Source organism: Vombatus ursinus, unplaced genomic scaffold (assembly GCF_900497805.2).
Source record: "Vombatus ursinus unplaced genomic scaffold, bare-nosed wombat genome assembly UNPS02009994.1, whole genome shotgun sequence".
Classification (NCBI taxonomy): domain Eukaryota; kingdom Metazoa; phylum Chordata; class Mammalia; order Diprotodontia; family Vombatidae; genus Vombatus; species Vombatus ursinus.
In genome coordinates this window covers 4,873,444-4,901,126 of record NW_020949772.1, presented here as the reverse complement: position 1 = coordinate 4,901,126, position 27,683 = coordinate 4,873,444, and the positions used below count along the sequence as shown (strand labels likewise).

General features: G+C 53.5%; 1 protein-coding gene across 1 annotated transcript in view; it reads right to left on the bottom strand.

Moving 5' to 3' along the window:
- Positions 1 to 27,683, bottom strand: part of NCOR2 (nuclear receptor corepressor 2) — a 255,367-nt gene that overhangs the window by 169,156 nt on the left and 58,528 nt on the right. The window contains exons 8-9 of the mRNA XM_027853513.1: positions 19,768 to 19,824; positions 8,287 to 8,339 (exon numbers count right to left, since the gene is read on the bottom strand). Coding sequence (XP_027709314.1) covers positions 8,287 to 8,339; positions 19,768 to 19,824 — 110 coding nt within the window. The remainder of the gene's footprint in view (positions 1 to 8,286; positions 8,340 to 19,767; positions 19,825 to 27,683) is intronic.

The window sequence follows — 27,683 nt, the reverse complement described above, 5'->3', positions numbered from 1 at the left end:
AGAGAGAGGAGAGAGAGAGAGAAAGGAGACAGACAGAGAGAGAGAGGTGAAGGAACAGAGAGAGAGGGGGAGAGAGAATTAGAGGAGAGAAAGACAGGGAGAGGAGAGAGAGAGGAGAGAGAAAGGGAGACAGAGAGAGGGAGAGAGAGAGGGAGAGAGAGAGAGGGAGAGAGAGACATAGAGAGAGAGAGGAGAGAGAGAGGTGAAGGAGACAGAGAGAGAGAATTAGAGAAGAGAGGGAGAGGAGAGACAGAGAGAATTAGAGGAGAGAGAAAGAGAGGGAGAGGAGAGAGGAGAGAGAGAGATATAGAGAGAGACAGATACAGAAAGAGGAGAGAGAGAGACACAGAGACAGAGACAGAGAGAGGAGAGAGAGACAGAGAGAGAATTAGAGGAGAGAGAAAGAGAGGGAGAGAAGAGAGAGAGGAGAGAGAAAGAAAGAAGAGAGGAGACAGACAGAGAGAGAAGATAAAGGGAGAGACAGAGAGAGAGAGAGAGAGAGAGAGAGAGAATGAGAGAAAGAGGAGAGAGAGAGAAGGGGGGGAGAGAAAGAGAGAGAGAGATGGGAAGGAGACAGAGAGACAGAGAGGAGACAGAGAGACACAGAGAGATAGAGATTAGGAAGAGAGAGGAAAGAGGACAGAGGAGACAGAGACACAGAGAAAGAGCAAGAGAGAGACAGAGAGGTGGAGATAGAGAGACACAGAGAGACAGAGAGACACAGAGAAAGAATGAATGAACGAATGTCAGGGTGGGCGCATCGGCCAGCACTGAGCTAACAGGGCCGGGGAGGAGAAGTTAAGCGTATGATCCACTGGATGGTGAAAGAAAACAAGGAAAAAGGAAAAAAGGGAAGGAGAGAAGAACAGAGGGAGAAAGGCAGAGGGAGAAAGAAGAATGAAGGATGGGGGATGGGAACGGAACGGGAGAATCAGCAAAAGAAGGGTGCTCATGCTTGCAGCCAGGAGGACTTGGGTTCAAATCCTGCTCAGACACCAGCAGCATGACCCAGGCAAGTGACTTACCCTCTCTGAACCTTAGTTTGCTCATCTATATAAGGGGTGTAATGGGTTGCTGTGAGGACCAAACAAAATACTACGGAAAGTGTCAAGCAAACTCTAATGGGCTACGGAAATGCCCGCCGTCTCACTGCCATCACCACAGGCACAGCGCCAGACGTGTGCCCCTCTGCTCAGGCGAGGACACCTGACAAAGACCTGCGGTTCACGCCCTGCCCCCGTTTCTAACTCCTCATCCGGCAGCTCCTCCCGAGTCATGGCCGCCCATCTATCCAAGCAGAGGAGGACCCTGCATTACAGAGGTCTGCTTAGAGATCCGGACTTTCTTTTCTATTTGCAAACGAGTGACGTAAAAACAACAGCTACCAAAAAAAATCTGTTTAAATAAAAACACCAAAAACCAAGCCTTGGTCTAAAGAGAGCTGCCCCTGCAGAGGTGAGGACCCAGGGGTGCAGAACACTGCCTATTTATCAGACCTGGTTTTCCTAACTGCTGTTTCCTGCTTTCTTTTCCGCATCTGCCACGAAGGACAGCGTGCTAAGTAGGGGGTGGGGTGGAGATACGTTCAGAAATGAGGATGATGTTAAAAACAAAAGATATGCCTACAATGAGATTTTTTTTTCCTATGAGGCCTCTGTTTCCAGGAGCTCACTCAGGTCAAAAAGAAGGCTGTACCTAGGGTGCCTTCTCCTGGACCTCAGAGCCAAGGGAGAGAACGGAGGATGGGGAGAGGCAGAGCAGGGGGTCTCTCTGAGATGGGCTCCCCTGCAGGGGACAAAACAACATTGGCATTGGAAATTCCTGGGCCACACACCAGCATCAACAGCCCTATAAGAGCCTGAAGTCTTGAAAGGACCCTGACGTGACAGGGGAGACACTCTATTTTCGCCCCATCTCCGGGGCTCCCCGGGTTCCTGCCCCACCACTCTGCATCCAGCTCATTATCCGGCCTCACTCCTCATCACCCCTCTGATCCCCCCAGGGACCCTAATTTGATTATCCAGCAGGAAGCAAGACTTTTTGCCTAGATTGCTGGTCCCAGAGACACAGTTAATGAGCTGATAATAGACTACATTTTCCCTTTTAATTAGGAGCTGGAGGTGTCAGATGAGCTCCCTGTCCCCGGCCTGGCAGCTACCACCCCCACTGGCACCTTCCCCTCCTCCTCTGCCATCCACGATTAACCCTCCCTGCCCCTGTTTGCTCAAACGGGCCTCTGAAGCCTCGGCAATCCACCAGATGCTTTCCACTGGTTTCTCTGCACAGATTCTTTTTTTTTTTTTAAATTTTTTTTACTTTTAGGCAATTGGGGTTAAGTGATTTGCCCAGGGTCACACAGCTAGTAAGTGTCAAGTGTTTGGTCTGAGGCTGGATTTGAACTCAGCTCCTCCTGACTTCAGGGCTGGTGCTCTATCCACTGTGCCACCTAGCTGCCCCTTCTGCACAGATTCTCAAGGCCCTCGGGTCTCCCCAACGGACCGACGGGCTGCCCAGCATCGGAAATCATGCTGTCGAAATGGCCTGCATCAACACAGCACCTTAGCACCTGCAGGCTCAGCGAGGCCAGGGGCACCTAGCAAGGACTGAGCAAATGTGCACCGACTCAAAGCTCTCCAAGCTACGCCCACAGGATGCCCAGACCCCCACAAAGCTTTTCTAGATCCTAGGCCAGCCCTACACCTGTGCGTGGAAGGGAAGGAACGGGGACCTTTCCCCCATTAACCCTCTGCTGGAAAACTCACACAGCTACCCACTAAAGAGCTGGAATCAAACCTGCCTTGTGTCAGGTAGAGAGGAAAGAGCAGGAAGTACTGGGGGTGGGATGAGGGGTGCAGGACCCCATCCCCCCCGTGTAGCGGGGAGAGGATCTGGAAAAAGTCACTGACGTGACCTGAGCCTCAGTTTCCTCATCTGTAAAAAGAGAGGCTAGACCAGGTGACCTCTGAGGTACCTTCCCACTCTGGATCTCTCTGGGCCTCAGTTTCTCCAGCTGCAGATCTATGAAAGGGCATTTCTCCCACCCCAATCAGGCTCCTATGGATCTTATTCTCCTCCAGGGAACACCTGGCCTCAGTTTCCTCATCTGTCAAAAGAGCGAGGCATTCTGGGTGACCCCAAGGGTCCCTGATCCGGAGCGATGGGAGGCCCCTGCCCTGTGCCAATCCCTACCCAGAAAGGGGGTGCAGCCAGTCTCCCCTGGGGCTCTCCCGGATGCTGAGGCTACTCATGGCCGAGCCCCTCCCAACACCCTCCAGAGCCATGTCTCCCTGGCGCCCTCTCACAGGGCAGCTCGTGGAGGGCAGGGACTGTCTTCTGCCTTTCTTTGCATCCTCGGCACACAGCACAGTGCCTGGCACTTACTAGGCACTTAACAGATGCCTGCTGACCGACTAAGGTCCCTTCAACCTCTAAGTCTATGATCCGATGACCCCTCTCTGGGCCTCACTTTCCCCATTTGTAAAATCGGAGGGTTGGATGAAATGACCTCCAGAGTTCCTTCTCGCTCTCAGTCTGTGATTCTCTGGAGAAGCGAGTGACTCAGAAGACAAAGCAAAAGAGTCAGGATTCAAACCTGGGTCTCCTACCTCCTTCCCATTAGACCAAACTGTCAAGATTACAAGTTACAAACAACCACCCCAGCCGGTCCAAGGTCCGCTCCCTCCCTAACACTGCAGGACTTCTGATTTCACTGCCCCCGCCCTCACAGACCCTTGCAAAGCCTGGGATTCATAGCTGGCCAGCGGTAAAGGTCAGCCCCGAGATCCTTCCCCCCTGAGTTCCCTCCCCACTTCCCCCATCTCCCAAGTGGTGAAGAAGTTAATCTGAGGCCACTTTCACAGCTCCGCCTGAGCATCTGTCCCAGTGAGTGACCACGGCCCCAGCAGAAGGGTGCCCAGCGGAAGAATGCAATTAACAATGACTCGAGTGCTTTTGGGACTGCCGATGCCAGAATGAACTGGGGCATGAAATTAATTTTAACTGTGCAGCAGGAAAAAACACAACAACCCAGCAATCAAATGTCAGGAAAATAAAAAGGATGGTGTTCATGGCAACACTTTTAGTGAGGACATAAATCCTGCCTGGCCTTATCAAAGGCAGCTTTACCAGCAATGACGAGTGAAAGACACAGGGCAGACACCGGCCACTCTCCCTAGGGCCTGCTCCGCCCCCAGTCACCCCCGGGAAGGCTGTGCGAGGGGGCTCACCTTCATCAAGAGATGCGCATGTGCACAGGATTACTCTCATGCCATCTACACCTAGGGTCAAAAGAAAGCGCTCCTCTGACTGCCATTTAAAGCTGCTAAAATCTGGGTCTAAACCACCTTGCCTGGCTCATCACTGTATCTGAATCACTTCCACCTTACTACATGCACTCTACCACGCCACCCAAATGGCATTCCCAACTATCCTCAGCATCTAACATTTAATCTCCCATCTCAGCACCTTTGCACGGGCTGTACCCCACAGCTGGAATACACTTCATCCTCTCCTCTGGCCTCTTAGAAATCTCTAGTTTCCCTCCAAGCACAAATCACGCGTCACCCCCTGAAGCCTTCCCTCACCCTCCCTCCACAAGTTTTTAGAATCTCCTTCCCTATCTCTCAAAGTCACCTTGCATTTATTTTGAATATATTTCCTAAACAGAGCCACCATGGCATCATGAATAGAGGATCTCAGAGTCAGGAAAACTTGGATCCACCTCCTCATTCTGGCACATGACGGGTGTGTGACGCTGGACAAATCATTCAGCCCTTCACTGCCTTAGCTAATTCTAAGAAAATATATTTCAAAGAAGGTACCAAACCTGAGAGTTAAATCTCCTGGGAGTTCCCTGTACTAATGAAATCACAGCGTTAACGATATGACCCCAGGCAAGACACTTACTGTCTCTGAGACTCCTGAGGATAAAAACAGCACCTCCCTGCCTCCCAAGGTTGTTGAGAGCATCAAAAAGGTGATTTATGGGAATCTGGGCTTTGTGAATCTCAAAGTGCTTTATGTCAGTTATTCTAATTGTCATCGTCATTATGGTGCCGGTCACGTGCTCTAAGACTCCTTTCAAGTCTAGTGACCTTGATGTCAGGCAGGCCTGATGGGAACACCCCCCCCCCATCATCCGGCCCACACGCAGGCAGCTGCACAGCAGAGATGGGCCACCAGCCACGCCGCTGAGGATGCAATGGATGCCCGTCAGACAGCCGTAAGCACGACAGCTCCAGAAGCAAAGACCTTCCAGATGACAGCGTCCTGCTTTTGGGAGGCCAGGTTGGGGAGATTTCTGCTCCAGGGCCCCCAGAGAGGCTAGACAGGAGATGAATGAGACACACAACCCTTGGGCACATCTGAGCCGTCTGTGCTACTACCCTGAATGCGGGCAGACGCCTCTGGCTGCTTGTAGACCCCCTTCAGTGCCTATCGAGAGACCCTTCAGTTCATCACGCCCCCACCCCTACTTTTCTACATGTCGTCTTCTCCCTTTAGAGTGGGAGCTCCCTGAGGGCAGGGACCGTCTTGTGTCCTTCTTCATATCCCCAGCGCTTAGCACGGTGCCTGGCACAGAGTAGGAAACTGATCAATGTTTACTAAGCACAGGACTTGGAAGTCAGGGAGACTTGACTTCAAATAGCGATGTGACCTTGGGCAAATTACCTCGCCTATTCAGCATCCAGTTTCCTCATCTGCAAGATGGGTACAATAATAGTACCCACCTCCACAGCATTGCTGTGAGGATTAAATAAGATAAGGTTTACAGTGCACTCTGCCTACCTCAAAGCACTACAGAAATGTCAGCTGCTGTTTTCATTGTTATTCTGAGCAGTACTTATCATTAGTATCAGAATAACAGCTAGCATGTTGTTCAGTCATTTCAGTCCCATCTGACCCTTTGTGATCCCATTTGGGGTTTTCTTGGCAGAGACACTGGAGTGGTTTGCCATTTCCTTCTCTGGCTCATTTTACAGATGAGGAAACTGAGGCAAACAGGGTGAAGTGACTTGTCCAGGGTCCCAAATTGTCTGAGACCAGATCTGAACTCAGGAAGACGAGTCTTCCCGACTCCAGGCACACTATGGTGCCACCTGGCTGGCCCAAGCAGTGTAACAAGTAATAATAAGATGACAACAGCTGATGAGAACCTGGACTGAATCACCCAGCTCCCTGCTTTGCCAGTGACTACGAAGGCTGGCTCCATGACCTGGGCTTCCAGAGCTGGCTCGGGCCAGGCCGACGTTCTCCTGGCCTCCGTCAGCCGTCGGCTTGCCGGGCCGGGAACCCCACCATCCCCACCTGGGTCCCAGAGGCCCGTCCCTGGCAGCCGCCTGTCTGACCCTCACTGGCCTAGACATACCCTGGGGATCAGAGACCGAGAGCTGAAATGGATCCCACGGCTCATCGAGTGCCCCTCCCTCATTTGACAGGTGAGGAAACTAAGGCCCAGAGAGGCAAAACCCTGGCTCAAGGTCACACAGATCCCAAGGTCCGTCCCTGCGCCCTAGCATCAGGTGGCCCCTGCCGTCCCATAACCCCCTCACACACGCCCCCATCGAGGGTCTGGCAGGGGGAGAGGCCTGAGGGGCCAGACAGATCCTGCGTTCCCCATGAAGCCACTTTGCTACAAGCAGCCGCGGACAACACCGTCGGGGAGCCTGCCTCTACAGGAACAGTAAACAGGCCTGCCTGCCATCCCCAAAGGCCTGCTGAGCACCCAGCACGCATGGTCTCATCCACTCCCCCCCAACATTCCTGGACTCTACATACCCCCCAGGAGAGGAGTTGTGGGGGGGGGAGAGGTGAACCCCAAGGCTAACAGCCAGCGCGTGTCGGGGACTCCAAAGCAGACCTCCGTCTACTCAGCCCCCTGGCTCCAGAGAAGGAAAAGGTGCGCTCATCTTTCAGACGAGTAATTAGGGGCTCAGACTTCAAGTGACTCTCTTTTCCCAATCTCCCTTAATGCTAGCACCTCCCCTCCACTGATTACTCCATTTATCCTGCATAGATCTCATTTATCCATGGCTATTTGCTTGTCTGGCAGGGACTGCATTTGAGTAAGGGTTTTTTGGGGGGAGGGGCTTTTTTTGTGTCCCTAGTGCACAGCACAATGCTGGGCACATTGCCAGTGCAATAAATGCTAGGTGACCAACTTGTCCAAGGTCACGCAGCTAGTAAGTGTCTGAGGTGCGTTGGGATTTGAACCCGGGTCTTCAGACTTTTCACTAGCCACCAGGACAGAGAAGGGACTGCCCAGAAATCCTGTCTGGCTGCCTCTCCCTCCCCTCCCAGCCACCAGGGACCATTTCGTGCCATGGTCAGAAGATCACTTGGGGTGAACACTCTCCATACCCTAATAATGCCCCCCTAAATCCAAATGGAAGCTTAATGACTCTCACAGAAAACCTGGGGGCCTCCAGGCTAAGCCACCAACTCCCCTGCCATCCCTGAGAAGCACCATGCGATAAGGGCAGAGCACTGGCTTGGAGTCCGAGGTCCCGGGTTCAAATCTCCCCTTTTTTCTGGCTTTCTCCCTGTGTGCCAGGTTCCTTCACACTCTCTGACACCCCGGTTCCTCAGCTGTCAAAAGACAAGAATGTCTAGACAGATGATGTCTAAGGGTGTTCATTCAGAGTCCTCTGCACGTCAAGGTCTGTGATAGGAGAGCTGAGGATTGACCGCGGGCCCTGGACTGATATTTTATGTCCGAATCCTGCCACAAGGGGCTCCCCGACCTTCCATCATGGCAGTGACCATGAAGGCCACATCAGGGGACTCAGCCTCCGAAGGTCTGACCCAGCGGGAAATGCCTCAATGAAGGCGCCCCGTTCATGAACCCACAGGGAGGAGTGAGGCCGGTTTATCCTGGCTGATTTGGGGCAGGCCATTTCCCTCTCTGGTGCCTCAGTTTCCTCACCTCATAAGATGAGAGGGCTGGAGTGGATGCCATGGGAGAGTGAATCGTGCCTAGGGTCACACGGGTACATGGGTGAGTGGTGAGATTTAAACCCACATCCCCCTGACTCTGATCCTTCCACCCACCCACCTGCTCACCCACTCCACCGCACTGGAAGAGCAGGCAATAGAAACCTAGTCCAACAGAAACTGTCCCCCAAGTTCCCAAACCTCCCCCGAGCCACCCCGTTGAACCTGTTCCCCAAGGACCGCACCCCAAAGGCCTCCCCTCCATCGTCATCCCTGACGCCAGCCCCAGCGCAGGCAGGCTTGGCCGGAGGAGGGGCTGACTGCCCTCTCTGTGGCCCTCTAGCCGGTACTTACATTTTAATGTTTTCATGATACTGCCTGGTGTCTGAGGGCTGATTGTATAACGGCTGCAATAAACAAGAGAAGAGGACAGATCAATACGGGAGCTGACACAGAGCTGACACAGACACCCACGCTTGGCATCAAGCGCCCGTCCCTGCTGGCACACCCCGCCTCCCAGCCCCTGGGGCGCTGAGCTCCAAGGCCAACCAAGAGCTGTGGCAAGGATTCCCCCAAGGCAGGCCTGGTGCCGGCCATGACCTCAAGGAGGGCAGGGGTGGGGACCAGCCCAGGACGCCCTCCCTCCGCCGGCCCCTCGCCAGTGAAGCCGGCCCCCCACAGGCACCACGTGTCATAGGTGAGTGTGGACCCTCGGCTTCCTGGCATCATCGATGAGCCACCGATCAATCAATCAGCATGCACTTACGGAGCCCAGACGCCCATCTAAGGGCCAGCAATACACAAGGAAGGCAGCCCCTGCCCTCCCGGGGCTCTCACCTACCAGGGGAGAACAAAAGCCTCTGCGGATATGATCGCTGGGATGGATGGTGCCCGGCCCCCCTGCTCTGACCCTGCGCCCACACCCACCTCCGCTCCCACCTCGGAAAGCCCTCCTCTCCTCCGCCCTGACAATCCAGGCCTGCCACCTCCATCAGGAAGTCTTCCCCGATTAACACCACCTGCTGTGAGATGCTGGCCTCAGTTTCCTCCCCTGCCATATGAGAAGTTAAGACCATACGTCCTCTGAAGCCCCTGCAGCTCTGGAGCGACTATCGCAGACTGAGATTGGGAAGAGGAAGAGAGCTGGAGCCGGGGGGCGGGGGGTGGCTGAAACCAGAGGGGCCGGCAGGGCCCTGAGCGGAGTCAGAAAATGCCGAAGAGGGTGAACCTTGGCCGAGGAGCGGCGGGAGAGAGCCGCAGGAGGACGCGGAGACCAGCTGCGCCCCCCACCCTACTGGCCAGCCCACCTCGCCAAATCCCTGGTCACTGCCCAGGTTTCAGCTCAAGCACTAGCGGGCCGGCCCACTGTCTACACCAGCGGCTCCTAACCTGCGTCCTGAACCCATAGGTCCGCTGGCGAACCTATGGACCGCTCTGCATCAGGACTCGGTATGCATAAAATAAAACACACAGGATTACAAAGGAAACCATTAGACTGTCACAGCCGCTGTCTAATACAAACAAGTTCACTGCCGCCCAGGTCGAGAACGCCAGTTTGACAGGAAGCCTTTCCCTAATCAATCAGACAACAGTCCACAAGCATTTATTAAGCGCCTGCTGTGTGCCCGGCACTAGAGATACAAAGCAAAAGTGAGATAGTCCCTGCCCTCAAGGAGCCAACAGTCTAACGGGGAGAGCACACACAGCAATGTACAAAGAAGATACAGACCAGAGACGCTGCATCTCATCACCCAGGAAAGGCTGGAATCAAGGGGGACGGGGGGGGGGGATCAGCGGGGACCTGAAGGAAGCCGGGAGGGGGGGGGAGGAGGCGGAGCAGCCCGGGCCCCAGGCACAGTGAACAGGCTGACGCCGGTGTCCTATGAGGGCAGGGCGGTTTCAGTTCTATCTTTGCATGCTCGTCACCCAGCTCGGGGCCTGGTACCACAGAGGAGGAAAGGATGGAAGTTTGTTGTTTGACTGATGGATCACAGCAAGAGGATGCCTGGGAGCACTGCCACTGCCTCTCACCATATGTGTGTGTGTGTGCGTGTGTGTGTGTGTGTGCTTAGACATATATGTGTATACATATACACATCTGTGGGCACACACGTATGTATATGTGCACACTGTGCATTTTCTTATACATGAATGCATGTCCACGCGTGCAAGGGACCTGGGTTCCAATGCCAGCTCTGACACTGACTGTCGGCCTTGTGAGCACAGGCTGGTCATTCCACCATTTAATAAGAACATGCCTACTATGCGCACCTCCCAGGGATAGGAGGAGCAGGGCTCTGCAGACCTCCAGGCCAGAGACACAAGCTCTTTCCCTGGTGGTTCTGAAGAGGTGCCAGGGAACTCAGTGGCAGCACACCAGGTGCTGGGAATCAATTTAATAAGCATTTATTAAGCCCTCAGTAAGTAAAAGGCTCTGCGTTCAGGGCCGGGGATGCAGAGACAAAGATGATGCGCCATCTCCCTTCAGTGCTTCCAGAGGCTCCTGCCCACTGGGCCCCTCTAAGATCTGTGGGGTCTCCGCTCAGCCGGGCGCTTGCTCCCTCCCCAATGGTGGTCAGAGCTGCCACAGCACTCTGTGCCCTCTCCTCCTCAGTAGAAAAGCTCACCCCCTGCTCTGGGGAGGAAAGGAGGTCCCCTCAGGCCAGCTCATGTCCCCCACCCACCCACCACCTCCAGGCTCTCCTCCTTGCTCCAGTGGGTCAAGAAGGGATGGCCCCAGTGCTTCCCAAGTTACCCTTCCACGTGACTGTGCCCGTGATCCCGTCCCCTCCATCTCCCTCACCCCCTGGAGCTCTGTCTGCCCAGAGGCAAAGGGCTGGCCTTGGCACCTTCTCCTCTCCAACCACCTCCCCCCATCCACATGGGTTCTGTCCAGGCCCATCCCTCTCACCACCCACATACCTCCTCACTGCCCCTGGCTTTCACCCCCTATCTCTTCTCCCATCACAGCCAGACTCCAAGGAAGGATGTCTCAACTCTGCATTTCCTCACATCCCACTCACAATCTGGCTTCCGACACCCACCCATGGGAACCTGCTCTCTCCAAGGTTACTGGTCATCTCCTAACCCTCCCCAGCTTCTGATGCAGACAGGCCCACTCCTCCCTCCTCCCCACCCCCTCCTGGACGTTCCCTCTCTCCCTCCCTCCACCCCTCCCTCCCTGCTGCCCTCTCGCTTAGTAGGGGTCGGGGGATGGTCCTCCAGAGGCTCTGTCCTGAGTCCTCTCCCCACTGAGGAGCCAGCGGCACCACAGGCTCCCAAACCTCCCAACATCCCTCCCTAGATGTCCTGCGAGCATCTTCAAGCTGAGAGAACCCATCATGATGCAGGGGGATCACACGCCCCCGGCATGCACGCTGTCATCATCTGTGCTCTTTCCCCAAAGCCTGATTACTGTGTACAGACAAGAAACGCCTGCTCTGGACCAGGCCCTGGTGCTGCTGCATTGTATTTGGGGGGATGGGAGAAGGGGGGGGCATTAACAACGTCAACAGGATTTCTGGAGAGCTTGGAAGTCTGCAAAGTGCTTTACGTGGGAGGTTGGGGCTATCATTTTACAGGTGAGGAAACTGAGGCTCAGAGCCACCCCAGCCAGCAAGTGTCAGGACAGCACCTGAATGCGGCTCTTCCTGAGTCCCAAGCCAGGGTCCTCTCCTCTGTACCTCCCCCATCTCAGTCTGAACACATCGATAAGCAAACATTTAAGTGCCCCCAGTGCCGCACATGCACACTGTGCTATACCCTAGAACTACAAATACGAAAATGCAACAGTCCCTTTTCGTTTGTATTTGAGGGGAATCAAATGGAGCCTTTTTGTAAAGCACCTGGCACACAGTAGGTTCTTAATGAATGCGTGTTCCCTTCCCTTATGGGGGAGGCCCATGTACACACATGGAGATGCAGCTACTCTGGAGAGAAGATGGGAGTAGCCTGGGGTAACAGGAAAGGCCAGGGGAGGGGTGTAGGAGGGGCTTGGGCTGAAAGCCTCCAAGCCAGGGGCAGCCAAGGGCTCGGTGCCTCAGCCCAGGGAGGGGCCTTAGAGACCTCCTGACCCACCACTCGCTCCTGAGGGCAGAGAGAAGCGGCAGGGTGGGAGAATCAGACCAGAGTCACGGCCCCGCCATGGCAGGGATGCAGTTTCCCATCCACGTCCAGGCCTAAGAGGCCTGAGCTGACTACCACCTCCCACCCAGCTCTGCCATGCTGATAACTTTGACCCAAAGCAGCTGCACCATGGCCTGACCGCAGGCACGCCATCCTTCTGCACTCCTCATGTGACTGAAACGTGCCCCTGGCCAACGCAATCAGCTATGGGGGCGATCTAATCTGGGGTTTGGAAGCAGGCAGCCAGAGAGGCTGGGGACGCTGGGCCTGAAGACAGCAGCCTGGGGCCCAGCCTGGCCCTCTTTGGCCTGGGCGATGAAGGGTCAGACCCTGGATTGTCCCTCACTCTTATGACTGGTTAATCAGAGGGAAGACACACACATTCCTCTGGCTCTCAGGTCTGAGGTGGAATCCTGGGGCAAATCCCTTCACCTCTGACTCAGTTGCCTCATCTGTAAAATGGGGATAATAAAGGCATATAGTTCCTGGGGATGTTGAGAGGGCCAAATGAAATGATATGTGTAAAGCGCTTTGTAAACCTTAAAGCAGTATGTAAATGTGAACCATCATCATCATCATCATCATATTTGTAATCATTATTATTATTATTATTATCATCATTACAGGTCAGGTGAACTCCCCAAGGCTCCTGCCCACCTGGAAGCCAGAATCTCGGGCCCTTCCCTGCCCTTCTCTCATGACTGGGCTGGGTGGGGGGCCACACAGACATATGACTTCTCCCCACACTGACTGCACACTCTCCGCCGCAGATAAAATGCTGACCAGAAACTCCAATCTCTTAACAGACCACGAGTCTCCAGGAAGGAGGGGCAACGTGGGGGCCATCTCTGGAGGCGATCAGCTCAAACATGGCAGAAGGGGCGGGGGATGCGCCTAGACACAAGGGATGGACGGAAAGCGGCATTCACAGGCAACGCCTCAGCATCCTCACACTTTACTACAGCCACCCTGTACATCGAGAACAGCTCCAACACGCAGCTCTATATGCCTTGGCCTCCTAGGACAGGAGGCCCACCTAACCAAACCCTAAAGGACTGTCCAGGGCTGTTTTCTTCTAACAACCCTGTGACATGGGCAGGGAGGGTGTCAGGACCCCTCCTTTACAGAGCAGAGGCATGCGGTGGGGTCCAGGGGAGCCAGCCGGCCTCTCCTGGCACACACCGTGTGACCCTGGCCTGGTCACTCGCCTTCTCAGATGTCAAAGTGCCCTCAGAGAGGGAGTCTCCGCACCCAACAAGAGTAGGTGCCCAGCTCTGGTTTACAGAGATGAAGCAACTGGCCTGAAGTCTCGTAGTTAGTAAAGGTCAGAGCTGGGATGTCAGCCCGCATCTCCTCATTCAAAGACCAGGCAGCCATTCCCCCCACCATGATGGAGACCCTCCCTGAGGCCTCCTGGCATTGCAAAGGTCCCAGGGGCCCCCCAAGCTGTCTGCCAGCATCCCTGGAGACCCACCCTTCTCTTTGGTGCCAATGTTTCTCGGCTGAAATGTTGTCGTGCGGCACTTCTTCCTAATGCTGCTCACACCCACCACCCTCGGGGCTGGGGGACCCTCGTTCCCACTCCTTACAGGCTGTCCTGTTCCTCGTGGCCGCGATAAGGCCCGACGTTCACATATGCTCTGGGCTTTGCAAAGAGCCTGGTATATATGGAGAGATTGATTATTTCTCTCTTGTATTAATAACTAATTACTGAATTAGGCCCAAGGTCTTTTCTACTTCCTCATCCAGAAATCAACCAGTGTGGGAAACGTTGGGCAAAGACTTAGCCAGGCTAAGATCTAACCAAGGACAGTAAGAGAAATCCCAAGCTCAGGCTGATGGGCGGATTCCTGCTCTTTGTGCTTACTCAGACAGGTCTGGGGAAATGTGTCAGACAGGTGATAAGGGATCTGATAAGTCTCTTTGACCTTTGGGTGATCCAATGAGCCCACATCTCATTATAATATTCTCACTAAACGTTAACCAATCAGAGTTGATTGCCACCCTCAGGAACACCCTCTTTTCCAAGGGCATAAAAACTGGGAGGGGTCTTTGGCATTCCAGAGGGCCACAGACCTCTTTGGTTAATCACACGCCAGCCTTATTAATAAAACGATTAAATTACCCAGCAACCATGTCTCTCAAACCTTTTAAACTTCACAATATTGTATCATTTGGTGCTTCAAACTAGCCTGTGAGGCAGGTGCTCTAATCCTCCCCATTTCACAGATAGGGAAACTGAGACTAAGGGAATAACCTAGGTTAAAATCACTATTAAAGTGTCTGAGTCAGAAAATTAAATCTGGCCTTCCGGCCACCAAGCTTCACACTCTGTCCCCTATGTGGCCTACCTGCCTACAACAGCACTGGCAGAATATGGGAATTTAAAAAATGGGTATTTGTTTCAGGAGCAGAGGCAGCTCTGGTCTAGTAGGCCCCGGGACCCTCAGTCATTTTCAGCCACGTCCAACTCTTCGTGACCCCATTTGGGTTCTCTTGGCAAAGATACTGGAGGGGTCTGACATTTCCTTCTCCAGCTCATTTTATAGATGAAGAAACTGAGGCAAATAGGGTGAAGTGACTTGCCCAGGGTCACACAGCTACTAAGTGCCTGACACCTCAGGTCCTCCTGACTCCAAGCTCAGTGCTCCGTCCACTGTGCCACCCAGCTGCCCCTCTCAGGCCCCTATGAGAGGGAATGATGAACCTGAGAGATCACCTGGGCCAACCTCATCTTTGGAAAAGCAACAAGGCACAGTGCAAGGCGGGCCCAATTTGAAGGAAGAGCGCACTGGGTTCAAATCACGGCCATCATGGCCTTCCACTTATCATCCTGGGCAGCGTAGCCTCCTCTCCAAGCCCCACTGTCCCCACTACCCACGTCTTGGCCCATGACGCCATTCTCCATCCCCCGGCTCCTTATCCCAAACCCGCCTCCCCGGCCACTGCTCCCCAGATGGATTTTCTTCCCCCGGCAGAATGTGGGCTCTTTGCGGATGAGGATTTGCAACCCCTGGGTTTCCAACAGTGCTTGGCAATAGAAGAGTCTGTTCAATGCTTTCCATATTCACTCACTCACTCATGCACTCCTTCCATCCACTGCGAACCATGGGGGATGGGCCAGATGGCCCCTAATTCTGAAGGTCTGGGCTTAGATCTGGTGGTTTCTAAGATTCCCCACAAAACCATGGAGGTGACGGCCGAATCGAGGGAGAAGGGGTCTGACTGGGGGCACAGAGCCCTGGGGGTAAAAAGACACAAAATGCAAAGGCAAACAGGCTGTTAACAGAGCAAAACCTACACCCTGGGTTCAGCACCCTCAACCCCCTAGTGATGCAGCATTCTTAAAGTACCACTGCACAGGAAGAAGGAAATCAAAAGACAAAAAAGTGAGAAAGAAGAAGGGGGACCGCAGAGCAGGCAGCCAGCCTCTCTGTGGGCCTCTGTCTGCATCCCTCCCACCCATGCCTCCCTCCTTCTCTCTTTCCCCCACGTCTGTTTCTGCTGGCCTCCGTCTCCCACTCCTCTCTCCCCTTTCCCCTCTCCACCGCTCTAGGTCTCAGCCTCTCCCCCCCTCTCCACCCCCACCATCTGTCTCTGCCTCTCCGTCTCATCTCGCCTCCTCACTCCCACAGAGACCACGGCTGGCTGCCTCAAGCAGACAGAGGGCAGAGGATTTAGGAAGAGACATTTCCTCCCTGGTGTCCTGGTTACTGGCTAATCCTCTGAAGATAAGTTTCCCATTCATTTCACTTGGGCTCGCCTGGGTCAGGAAACCATTTTTTAAATTCATTCTTCTCTTCCCCCACCCCTACCCCCCGCCCCCTGCCCCAATCCTTAAAAATTTCCCCAAAATAAATTCCCTTGCAAATCTCAGCCTTCTTCTCCAAGAAAGGGGGGGGGGGGGGTGCCTCAAACTCTGGCAGTAAGGAGACAGGGTCAGCTCCAGCACTGCACAAACTGTAACTGCAGTGGGAACATCTTGGGTTTGGAGACAGAGTACCTGGGCTCAGAGCCCACCTCTGACACTCACTAGCTAGGTAAGACCCTCAATCCCTCTCGGTACATGGTGCAATCGTTTCTGACTCAATCTCCCGGTCTCCAGCCTCCTCCTCCAGCTCCCACCCCCCGCCAAAGTGATTTTCCTAAAGCCGGGGCCTAACCATATCTCCCCCTGCTCCACACACTCCTGTGGCTCCCTATCACCTCTGGGATCAGATACAAAATCCTCCGCTGGCTCTGAAAGCCCTTCCCAACCTGTCCCCTCCGACCTTTCCAGGCTTCTTACACACAATTACTCCCCTCCCCATGCTCTAAGACCCAGACATACCAGCCTCCTGGCTGCTTCCCATACTCAATGCTCCACCTCTTGTCCCCACACCTTTGCTTTGGCTGTGCCCCACCCTTGGAGCACACCTCCCTCTTGGTTTGTCTTGTCTCCCATTTAAATCGTCTCTGTCTTCTTCGTACCTAATTGTTTTCCCGGAATCGCCCCCATTAAAACTCCCTGGGCACAGGGAGCCTTTCTGCCTTTCTTTGTAGCCCAACCACTTGGCGCAGTGCCTGGCAAACAGTAGGAGCTTAATAAATGCTTGTATTCATTTGGTATATATTCTGTACAAATGTGTCTCCAAGTTGTCTAACCCCATTAGAACAGAAGTTCGTTGAAGGGAGACTGTCTCATTTTTGTCTCAGTAGCCCCAACATTCAAGAAAGTGCCTGACACATAGTAGGTACTTAATGGCCAACATGCAGACCGCACTTTCAGGTTTACCGAGTGCTTTCGGCAGGTTCTCGTTTCTTCAAACCACGCTTGCACACAGTAGGGGCTTACTGCATGCTCATGGGACTGAAGCGCATGCTTCCCCCGGGGCTGAGGCCTAGCAGAGTCTCTCTCCCCAACACAGCCCCTCCTACCAGAGGCAGCAGTAGACAGGTGACTTGCTCGGGCCCTCCCTTCCAGCTGGGGAGCCTCATCTCAGCCTGGCTCCACCTTCGTGGGGCTCCTCCAAGCCCTGCTCAGATGCTGTTTCCTCCCCCAGCCCCTGCTGGCTCGCCCCAGGCCCCACCCCGGACACCCTGGCTTCACAGACCAGAAACCTCAGTGTACCTCTCCCGGAAGCCCTGACCCCAAGGTGAAGAGAAGAGATTTGATTTCTTTGATGTCGCTGGCACCGCCCCCATTTAACAGAAAGGAAAACCCAAGCAGCAGGGTTGCTTTGGAGTCACACCACCGACAGCCTGGTTTATTGTTTTTTAAATGCTTCCCTTTTTCATGCCAGGAAGCAGGAGTCGCCAGGGCTCCGTGCACCCGAACCCTGGTGCTGGGTGCAGAGAGGACCACAGGAGAGGGAGAGGAGGCGGGGGATCAGGGGATTTAACAGTGGAAGGGCCTTACAGGCTGTGGACGAGGGCACAGAAGAGAGGGCCACAAAGGGAGTCGGGGGCAGGGCGAGCATCGCAGGCTCCGACCCCAGACCTTTCCCAACAAGGATGGCAATGACCCAGGGCCAGCTCAGAGGCAGTGCGGCACAATGGGAAGCGTGCAGGACTTGGGTGAGAGGACCAGCCTCTGACACCTACACCCCACTCCCCTACGATCCTGAGGAAGTGGCATGGCCTCTCCAGGCCTCCATTTCCCCATCTGTAAAATGTGGGGGTTGGATCCACCGGCCTCCAAGATCACTTCTGGCTCCAGAGCAGGCCGGGACGCTTTCCTTGGCAGTGCTCGAAGGGGGACCTGTCCTGATGTCCCCAAGTGGGCTTTCTCCCAGGGAGACCCAAAGACACCGGACAACCCCACACCCCAACAACAGCAGGGACGGGGGGGCCCCCGACCCTTCTACGGAGGTGCCACACAGCAAACACACGCGTGCTGAGAGCCCACGTGCCCCAAAACAGAGCGGCAGCGGCGGCAGCAGCAGCCACCCCACTGGGGAGCAGCTCGGGGCCCCCAAGCCAATGCAGGCCCACTGCCTCCTGGCTGCCCATTTCTCTCGGTGTCACTTCCCAGGGCTTCAACACACACACACATTCATACACAGACACACACACTCACACACACACACACTCACACACACACACAGACATACTCACAGACATACATACACTCTCATAAACACACACACAGGCACAAACACACTGACATACACACTTGCAGACACACATACTCTCAGACACACAGACATTCACATACTCATACTCATACACACACACACACATTCATACACAGACACACACACTCACACACACACACACAGACATACATACACACACACAGGCACACACACTGACATACACACTTGCAGACACACATACTCTCTGACACACAGACATATTCACATACTCATACTCATACACAGACACACACAGACACACATTCATACACAGACACACACTCTCATACACACACTCACAGACACACAAACACATGCACTCACAGACACACACACTCATACACAGACACACACATGTACAGGCACATACACTCACACACAGACACACACAGACATACACATTCACAAACACACTAACACACATAGACACACACAGACACAAACACCCACACAGACACACACTCATACACAGACACATACAAACACATACACAGACACAAATAAACACATACACAGACACACTAACACACATTCACACAAACACAGACACACACAGACACACGCAGACACAGACATGCACACACATACACAGACATACACACTCGCAGACACTCACACAACACTTGCACAGACACAGGCACACACACACTCGCACAGACACAGACACACTCACATACATACGCCCTCATAAACACTAACACAAAGGCACACACACTGACATACACACTTGACACACTAACACATTTACACAGACACACACACTCTCACTCATACATACTCTCATATACACACTCAGACACAAACACATACTCACAGACACACACACTCATACCCACACATTCACACACTCATACACAGACACACACAGGCACACAGACACATACACTCACATACAGACACACACTCACAGACCCACACATACTCACAGACACACAAACACACAGACATACACACTTACAGACACAAACACACATAGACACACAGACACACATACTCTCAGACACACACACACACTCACACAGATATACAGACACACTCATACACATTCACACACACTCATACAGATACACAGACACACACACACAGGCACACACTCATACAGACACACACAGACACACTAACACACATTCACAAACACAGACACACATACTCACACATCGACACACACTCACACAGATACATACACACTCATACAGATACACACAGACACACTAACACACATTCACACGCAAACACAGACACATACACACACTCTCATACACACACTCACACACACACACTCACACACACACACAGACACAAACACATACACATACACTCACAGACACACTCTCACACACACAGACTACACACATACATACATATACACACAGACACACAGACACACACACACTCCTTCTTACAAGCTAACAACGCTCCTTCCCAAGGCTTATCACCACCCACGTCCAGATCTGGAGCAGGTCTGTACTTGGCTTCCCCTACCCACCCCACTCAAAGGACAGGCAAGATGGCCCGGCCTGGAGGGACGCCGCGAGGCCCGCTCTCCCTCAGCCACACCCCACCCCCACCCCCAAGGCCCCAGACTCCATCTTACCAGTTCCACTTGGGGGCCTAGGCCTTCCAGGATCCTGTGGGCAGCTTCTGCTTTCTTCTGTGGAAGGGGAGGAGGAGAAAGAAAGATAAATAAACAAGTCTGGGACAAGACTGTCCCTTGTGGCTGGGCTGGTCCCCACCCATCCTGTCAGCCCAGAGGCCCCATGCTCCCTTGCTCACTTACCTGTAATGGTCAGCTCAGCGGCCTCAGTCCCCTAACTCAGAGCCCAACACCCGGTCCCCGAGTCCACCTCCCTCTATGGCACCCCTTGTGCCCCCTGAGTTCCTCAGTCACCCCAATCCCTTTGGAGAAGTCACCTGGCCCATCCGTCTGTCCTTATCCTCTTCCCACGGGCACACAGACAGACTGTCCTCCCTGGGAAAGAAGCCGTGGTCCCTGGGCCAGCCTTTCCCCCCGCCCCTGGCGGCAGCCCCAGCCCCAGCTCCGCTCCCCAGGGGGCAGCTCACCCAGCTAATACCTAGCAGCCCAGCCTGCCCCCGCTCATTCCTCTTTCCCTTTTGAAGTTGGTCAGACTTTCTACAATGACCTCAGTGCTATCTGAGGGAGGGAGGGAAAGGGGGAGGGGAGAAGAGGGGAGAAGGAGAGAGAGGACAGACAGACGCTCTTTCTAGAACTCCTCCGCTCAGTCATCATGTGATTCTCTCCAAGCTGCCCTTGAGTCCTCCCCCACCCCCCAGCCCCCCAGCCCCCCAGCCCCCAGCTTATGAGAAAACAGGAACATGGGTGATAACATGGCCCACCACGTGGCAGGCAGGCTGTCCCTCTGAGCTGGAGGCAGCCGGCGGGCTCCAAATAAAGGACCCCACTGTGCCAGCAGCGATGCCCCTGCCAGGGGGCCGGGACTGGGAGGGCCTGAGCGACACAGACGGCTGGGATTGCAAAAGGCCCATGGGGAGAAGAGGGGAAGGAAGGAGGGAAGGGGAGGGGGTCCTTCTGGACACCTGGCGTTCAGAGCCCAGAGAGTCCAGCCCGGTACTAAGAGGTGCCCACAGACAGACTACAAATGACTGTACTTCAAAAGAAAGGCAGGGTAAGAGACATCAGCAGTCTCCCTCCCTCCAGACAGGGCCAGGACATCCCCAAATCAGCCAGGAGGGAGCCCAGGCTTCCCAGACACTTCTCCCACACACTTGGACCCTAGCGACCCTTGAATATGGGACGTGCGGGTAAAAGTGACCACAGCACTCAATGCCTCCGATTCATTCATTCATTCATTCATTCCACAAGGCCTGATTATGAATCTAATGAGTGCCAGGCACTAGGCTCATGCAAGCTAAAACAGAACTGTCTCAGCTCTCAAAGGGTTTACATCATACTGGGGAAAAACAAGTAAGCCTATGGTTACATACAAAGTAACGGGGGCGGGGGAACCAAGGTTAAAGGTCTAGAGTTGGGCGGCTGGGGGACTGACCAGGATTAGGCAAGGATGCAGTCCTATCAGACAGGCCTGAGGGCTGGGGGCAGAGGATGGGCTGAAGGGGCTGGTCAGGCTGTGAACGGGCCCAGAGGTCACTGAGGTCTTAAGGAGCTGAGGGCAGGGGCTGAGGAGACCAAAGTAAGTAAATAAAAATAAATAAATGAGAGAATGAATAAATAAACAGTGGCTAACTTTTATGTTGGGCTTTATAGCTTGCAACGCACTTTACGTATACGATTTCCTGTGGTCCTCACGACAACATTGTGAGGTGCATGCAATTATCCCCATTTTACAGATGAAGAAACTCAGAGAGCTGAATGACTTCCCCAAAAGTGTCTCAGGCAGGATTTGAACTCAGTTCTTGGACCCAAGATCGGTGATCCTGTTTCAGGGCGGGGGATGAACCTGTGAGCAGGACTGAAAAGCAGCTCACTGGGAGAAAAGGGGTCAAAGAAGGAATTGGTCCTTGTGGCTGAGGCTAGGGACCAGGACTGGGGGAGGGGGAGTGGCAGGCGAATGTCCTTCTGAGACCAAGGTCAAGGTCGGTCTATGGCCAGGTTATAGAAGAGGATGGAGACAGGAAGGCCAGCCGTGGGCCGGACAGGGGCTCTGTTAGCCACAAAGACTAGGAGGAAGAAGGTCAAGAGGGTGTTGGAAGCGTGGTGACCATCTTCAGTCTGTGGCCGAGGTCAAGCAGGACATACAGGCTCAGGGAGAGGCCCTGCCTCTGCCTAGGCAAAACAAGGGAACCAGTCTGCAGCCAGCAGGAGGATCAGAGCCTGAGGTCAGGGCTGGGGGGCCAAGCTGTGACCACAGCAGAGGATGATTCCCAGGTGACGCTACCCTAAGAGGACCCTGCCCCTGACACTGGCTACCTGGGCGACTTTGGGAAAGTCACCAAAACTCTCTAGCCTCGGTTTCCTTTTCTATAAAAAATAGAAGGCGCAGGCATGATCCAGTAGAAAGAGCAGTGACTGATTAAGAATCAAAGGACGTGGCATCAAATCCTGTCTGCTTCTCACTGTCACCTCTGTGGGCCTCAGTTTCCCTTTCTGTAAAAGGAGGGGGTTAGACTAGATGACCTCTCAGGCCCCTTCCAGCTCCAGATGTATGATGCGAGGATTAGATGGGATGGGGTAGGGGCCACACTTAACCTCTTCTGTGTCCTGGACCATTCCCCCTCCCCCCTCCCCCTCCACCGCAGTCAATCTGACGAAGGCAATGGCCCTTTGTCAGAATGGTTTTTTAATGAATAAAATGAAATGTGTGGGAGTACAAAAGAAACAAATTCTATTGAAATAGTAAACAAAATATTATAAAACACCCCCCCCCCCACACACACACACGTGAGCGTTCCTAGACCCCAGGAAGGAGGCCCCGGCCTAGACAGTCACCAAGGTCCCCTCAAGCCTTCCACAGATGACCGGCCCTGGCACCTTGCTGGCCATCATCTCCACAACCAGGGAAGGAAGATGGGGCTGCTGTGGGAGGCCCACTTGTGCTGAGCACCCACCCCAGGAGCTCCTCCAGGGACCACAGGTCTCAGTTCACGGAACTGTCCTCAAGCCCACGGACCCCATGCAGAGGGAAGGAAAGGAAGGAGGGAGCAGGAATCACAACTTCAGCAGCCAGGCGGAGGTCGGAAGTGAACCACGCTCTAGATGAGGTGCCAGGAGGCAGTGTGCTTAGCTCAGGGTCACCCAGCAGCACCAGGCCAGAGCAAAGCTCCGGTGCATTCACTAACAGGTTACGACGCAAGCCTTGGAGTGACCCTGGGCAGTCCTTTCACCTCCCCGGCCTCAGTTTCCTCATCAATTCCTCAACTGAGGGGGTTGGACTTATGACCTCCGGGGTCCCTTCGAGCTCTAAATTGAAGATCATGTGATGTCCCTTTCACCTCTCTGGGTAACTGTGAAATTAGAAGGCTAAAATATAAGTGACTCCCAACGTGTGAGCCTCTGACTGTGGGCTTCCGGACCTGAGGAGTTAGTGCCAAGGTCCTTGGGAGCCACGTACACTCCAATCCCTTTCTCACCACCATGATGTCCGTGGCACCGCCCTCCCTCCCTACGCTCTGGCTCTCAGCCTCAGCCATCCTCCTCTTCCCTCTCCCTCACCTCCCAGGTCCAGCCTGCTGCCAGATCCTGCCCACGCCACCTCCCTCGTGTCTCCTACACACGCCCCCCTCCCTCCAGTCACACGGTCACCCAGGATAGCTCAGATACCATCACCTCCAAGCCTCTCCATTCCTCCATCTTCCACAGTAGCTGTGAAGAAGGGAGAGGCCCCGAGAGCACAGACCACGGCACTCCCCCGGCCCCCGGCAGTTCACTACCTCTGAGATGTGACCTCCTCTACTGGGTATTTAAAACTCTTCACGGGCTGACTCCAAGTGAACATTCCAGCTGGCTTGCCAGTGCTACCCACAGCCAAACTGGCAGACCTGCTATACCCCACACATCTGCCTCAGTTTACACAGGTGGCCCTGTTTCTGGAATGAGCCTCCTCCTCACCTCCGCCACTCCCTGTCCTGAAGACTTAAGTCTAAAGAGGCCTTTTCCAAGTCCCCTATTTGGTGGTGTGGTCAACTCCCCCCCACCCCAAAACTAATCCACGGGTGTGTCCGTCTCCCCAAGCCCCGAAAATGTCAGCTCCTCCAGGGCAGAGGCTATTGTCTTGTTGTCTTTATGCCCCTGGTGCCTGGAGTGACGTCAGGCAAAGAAGCTAATGAGATCCTCGGCTGCTGAGAAGAGCACAGAGCTTCCAAGAGCAAGATGGGACTGCCCTAGAGAACCCTGTCCATGTGTGTCAATGAGGGGACTCCTAGATGCTGTAGCATGGATAGATGGATGAAGATAGATGGATGGATGGATGGATGGATGGATGGATGGATGGATGGATGGAAGGATGGATGGATGATGGATGGATGGAAGGATGGATGGATGGATGGAAGGATGGATGGATGGATGGATGGATGGATGGAAGGAAGGATGGAAGGATGGTTGGATGGATGGATGGATAGATGGATGGATGGACAAAGACAGATGGATGGATGGACAGACCGATGAAGATGGATGGATGGATGGATGGCTGAAGATGGAAGGATGGATGGACGAAGATGGATGGATGGATAGATAGACAGATGAAGATGGATGGATAGGTGGATGGATGGATGGACAGACGGATGAACATGGATGGATTGGATGGAAGGATTGGATGGACAGATGGATGAAGACAGATGGATGGATGGCTGAAGATGGATGGAAGGATGGATGGATGAAGATGGATGGATGGAGAGAGACAAATAGACAGATATGGACAGATGGACAGGTAAGAGATGGATAGAGATAGACGGATATTTTATCTAGTTGTTTACAAGATGTCTCTCACATTAGACTGTCAGCTCCATGAGGACAGGGACTGTCTTTTTGCCCTTTCTGTTTCCCCAGTGCTTGGCAGTGTTTGGAGCATGGCTGGTGTTTAATAAATGCTTGCTGACAGTCAGCTGTTGACTTGACCAGCATCACACACTACCTCATGCGGGTCAAGCATCCCTGATTCCTTTACCACAAGCAGGCCTCTGCACAGAGTCCGTAAGAGAGGACATGGTGATGGTCCTCTTCTGGATCACCTACAGCACGAGGCCAAAGCCTGCCCGATACAGTGGTCCTGGCCTTCCTGCCCTCCTGGCTTCCCTGGGCAGCTCCTGGACTGAAATCCTCTCTTCTGCAGGAGGCCTTTAGGTGTCTCTGGTCACCCACCACTGACAGAGCCTTCCTTCTGAGACTTTCTTCCGTTTACACTGCACATATCTTTTATTTATTTATTTTTTATTTTCTAGAAATGAAGGACTTTTATATAAGCCTTTTCCTTCCCAGCATCAATCACAAGGGCCTGGCAGCTTGGTTGCACTATGGATAGAATGTTGGATCTGGAATCTGGGAGACAGGCTCAAATCCAACTGTGTGACCCTGGGAAAATCACTTGACCTCTGTCTACCATGGTTTCCTCGTCTCTAAAAGGAAGATAATAATAGCACCTCCCTCCCAGGGTTGTTGTGACCATCAAACGAGAGGATGCTTGTAACGTGCTTTGCAAACCCTGAAGCATTATGTAAATGCTAGCAACTAGCCTTATTACCATCCATCCCTTACTATACATTTAACTGACTGACTTTCATGATTATGGTTCCTCCAAGGATGGCCTGAGATGGTGATGAGCTCAGACCACACAATGTCCCAGCTCCGAGGAGCACAGAGGCTGGTGCAGGAGCCTCATGGGGGCTCCCTTCTCGGGGGCTTATAGTTTTCCTGTTTCGTTCAGTCACAGGCCCGGCCCTTCGATACCTCTAAGAAAGATGTGACAGTCTATTCTGTCACAACCAGAGATGAATCAAGGCCTCAGGGCCCTGTGGAAACTCCCAGGAATGCAGATTTAGAGGAGGAAGGACCTCAGGGTTATCAACTCCTTATTTTACAGATATGGACAAAAACTAGCATTTATTAAGCACCTACTATATACCAGGCATTGTGCTAAGCACGTTTATAAATATTCCTCACCTGTCAAATGTTTCGGTATCTATGATTCTAGAAAAGCATTTTCCAAACTTAAATGTACTATGTAACTACGCACTACATATCTGTCTTCCTTCCCACACACACACACACACACACACACACACACACACACACACTCTCTCTCTCTCTCTCTCTCTCTCTCTCTCTCTTTCTGGCCCTACCTTACTCTACCTGGCCCCTCAACCAAGACAACAAGTCCAGTGAGAAATTCTCCCAGCCCCATGGGAGGAGAGCCAGGAACAATGTGGACGGCTGGGAAGGCTCTGGCTGGTGGTTGGGGGCTTTTCTGTTTTGTTTTGTTTCTCTTTAAGCACAAAAGCACCTGTAACCAAACTTAATTCTTTAAAACAAACCAAAAAATATAACTGTGTACTTTCTAGATGAGGAAGCAACTCCAGAGTGCTCTGATTCTACTACACCCCCGCCTCCTCTCCCTCTCTTCTCTCTCTCTCTCTCTCTCTCCTCTCCCTGTCTCTCTCTCTCCCCTCTCCTCTCCTCTCTGTCTCTTTCCAATCTCTGTCTCTATCTGTCTGTCTGTTGCTCTCTCTCCCTCACACACACCCTGCATCTATCTATAACATGTGCACGTGTCACCTTCATCAGTAGAATGTGAGCTCCCTGAGGGCAGAGACTGTTTAATTTTGTCTTTATACACCTGACACACACAGTAGTTGCTTCCCAAATGCTTGCTGTTAGACCTGAGTGGAGGGTGAGGGAAACCATTCTACCCGCGGAGCTGAAATGTAAATCAGTCAGGTGGAGAAATGTAAGTAAGGCTCCATGCAGAGGTTATAAAAAACCAAACCCACTGCTCAAGGCCAGGATATGTGGGTCTGACCACACAGGGGGCAAACCACCTTAAAAACATCGGCAGCTCAAGAGAAAAGCACAGCAGGAGCTTTGGTCGCCTTGGAGCTCAACATGAGTCAACACTGCAACATGGCGGCCAAGGACCAGAAGTCCATTTGGTGCCACCTGACAAGGAAGCCCATGTCCCAGGAGGGAGGAGGGTCCTGCTGAACTCTGCCCAACTCTGAATGCTGCCTACTGGGCCGGGGGGAACATTCAATCAACAAACACTCACCAAGAGCCTTTCCTGTGCCCTGCACTCTGAAGAGGGAAGCAGAACTGATGAAACCCATACAGGCTCACAAGGAGAACACACCCTAATGTGAGGGCGACAAGGACTTAAGTCATAAGGAAAATAAATAAAAACAAAACGGTAAATAAAAGAGAGAAGTGGGACAGAAGGCGACACTGGAGCCGGGTCTTAAACGAACAGAGAACGCCCATGAGGTGGAGGCGAGGAAGGAGAGCGCGCCAGGCATGGACAACGGAAACCGCAAAGACGTGGCACTGGGAGGCGGTGAGTCATGTACAAGGAACAGAAAGAAAACCAGTCTGTCCAGACCGTAGAGGGCAGGGAGGAGCGATGGCCGATGAAGCCAGAAGAGGCTGGGGACAGGCTGTCCGTACAAAGGAGCAAGAAAGGGAGTCCATGGAGCTGATGGAGCAGCCCAGTGGGTCCTGAGGCAGGGAGAGCAACCAGGAGGCTGCTGTGATCATCCAGGCCAGAACAAAGGCAGCAGTAGGCATGAGCGGGAAGGAAGGGCCAGAAGACGGTGACATCACCATGGCAGAGATGGCACGAGCTGGCAGCTGATGGGTGATGTGGAGTGAGGGGCCAAGAAGGCCACATCCAGGAGGGACCTGGGAGTCACCAGCTTAGAGATGATGAAAACCCACGGAAGCTAAGGAGGTCACTGAGATCGAGGGGGTAGACAGAGAGCAGGGGCCTGGGGCAGAGACACGGGCAATGTCCACCGTCGGGGCAGGAGCAGAGAAGGAGACAGTGGAGAAGCCGGACAACTGTTAGGAGAACCAGGAGAAGCCTGTCCAGA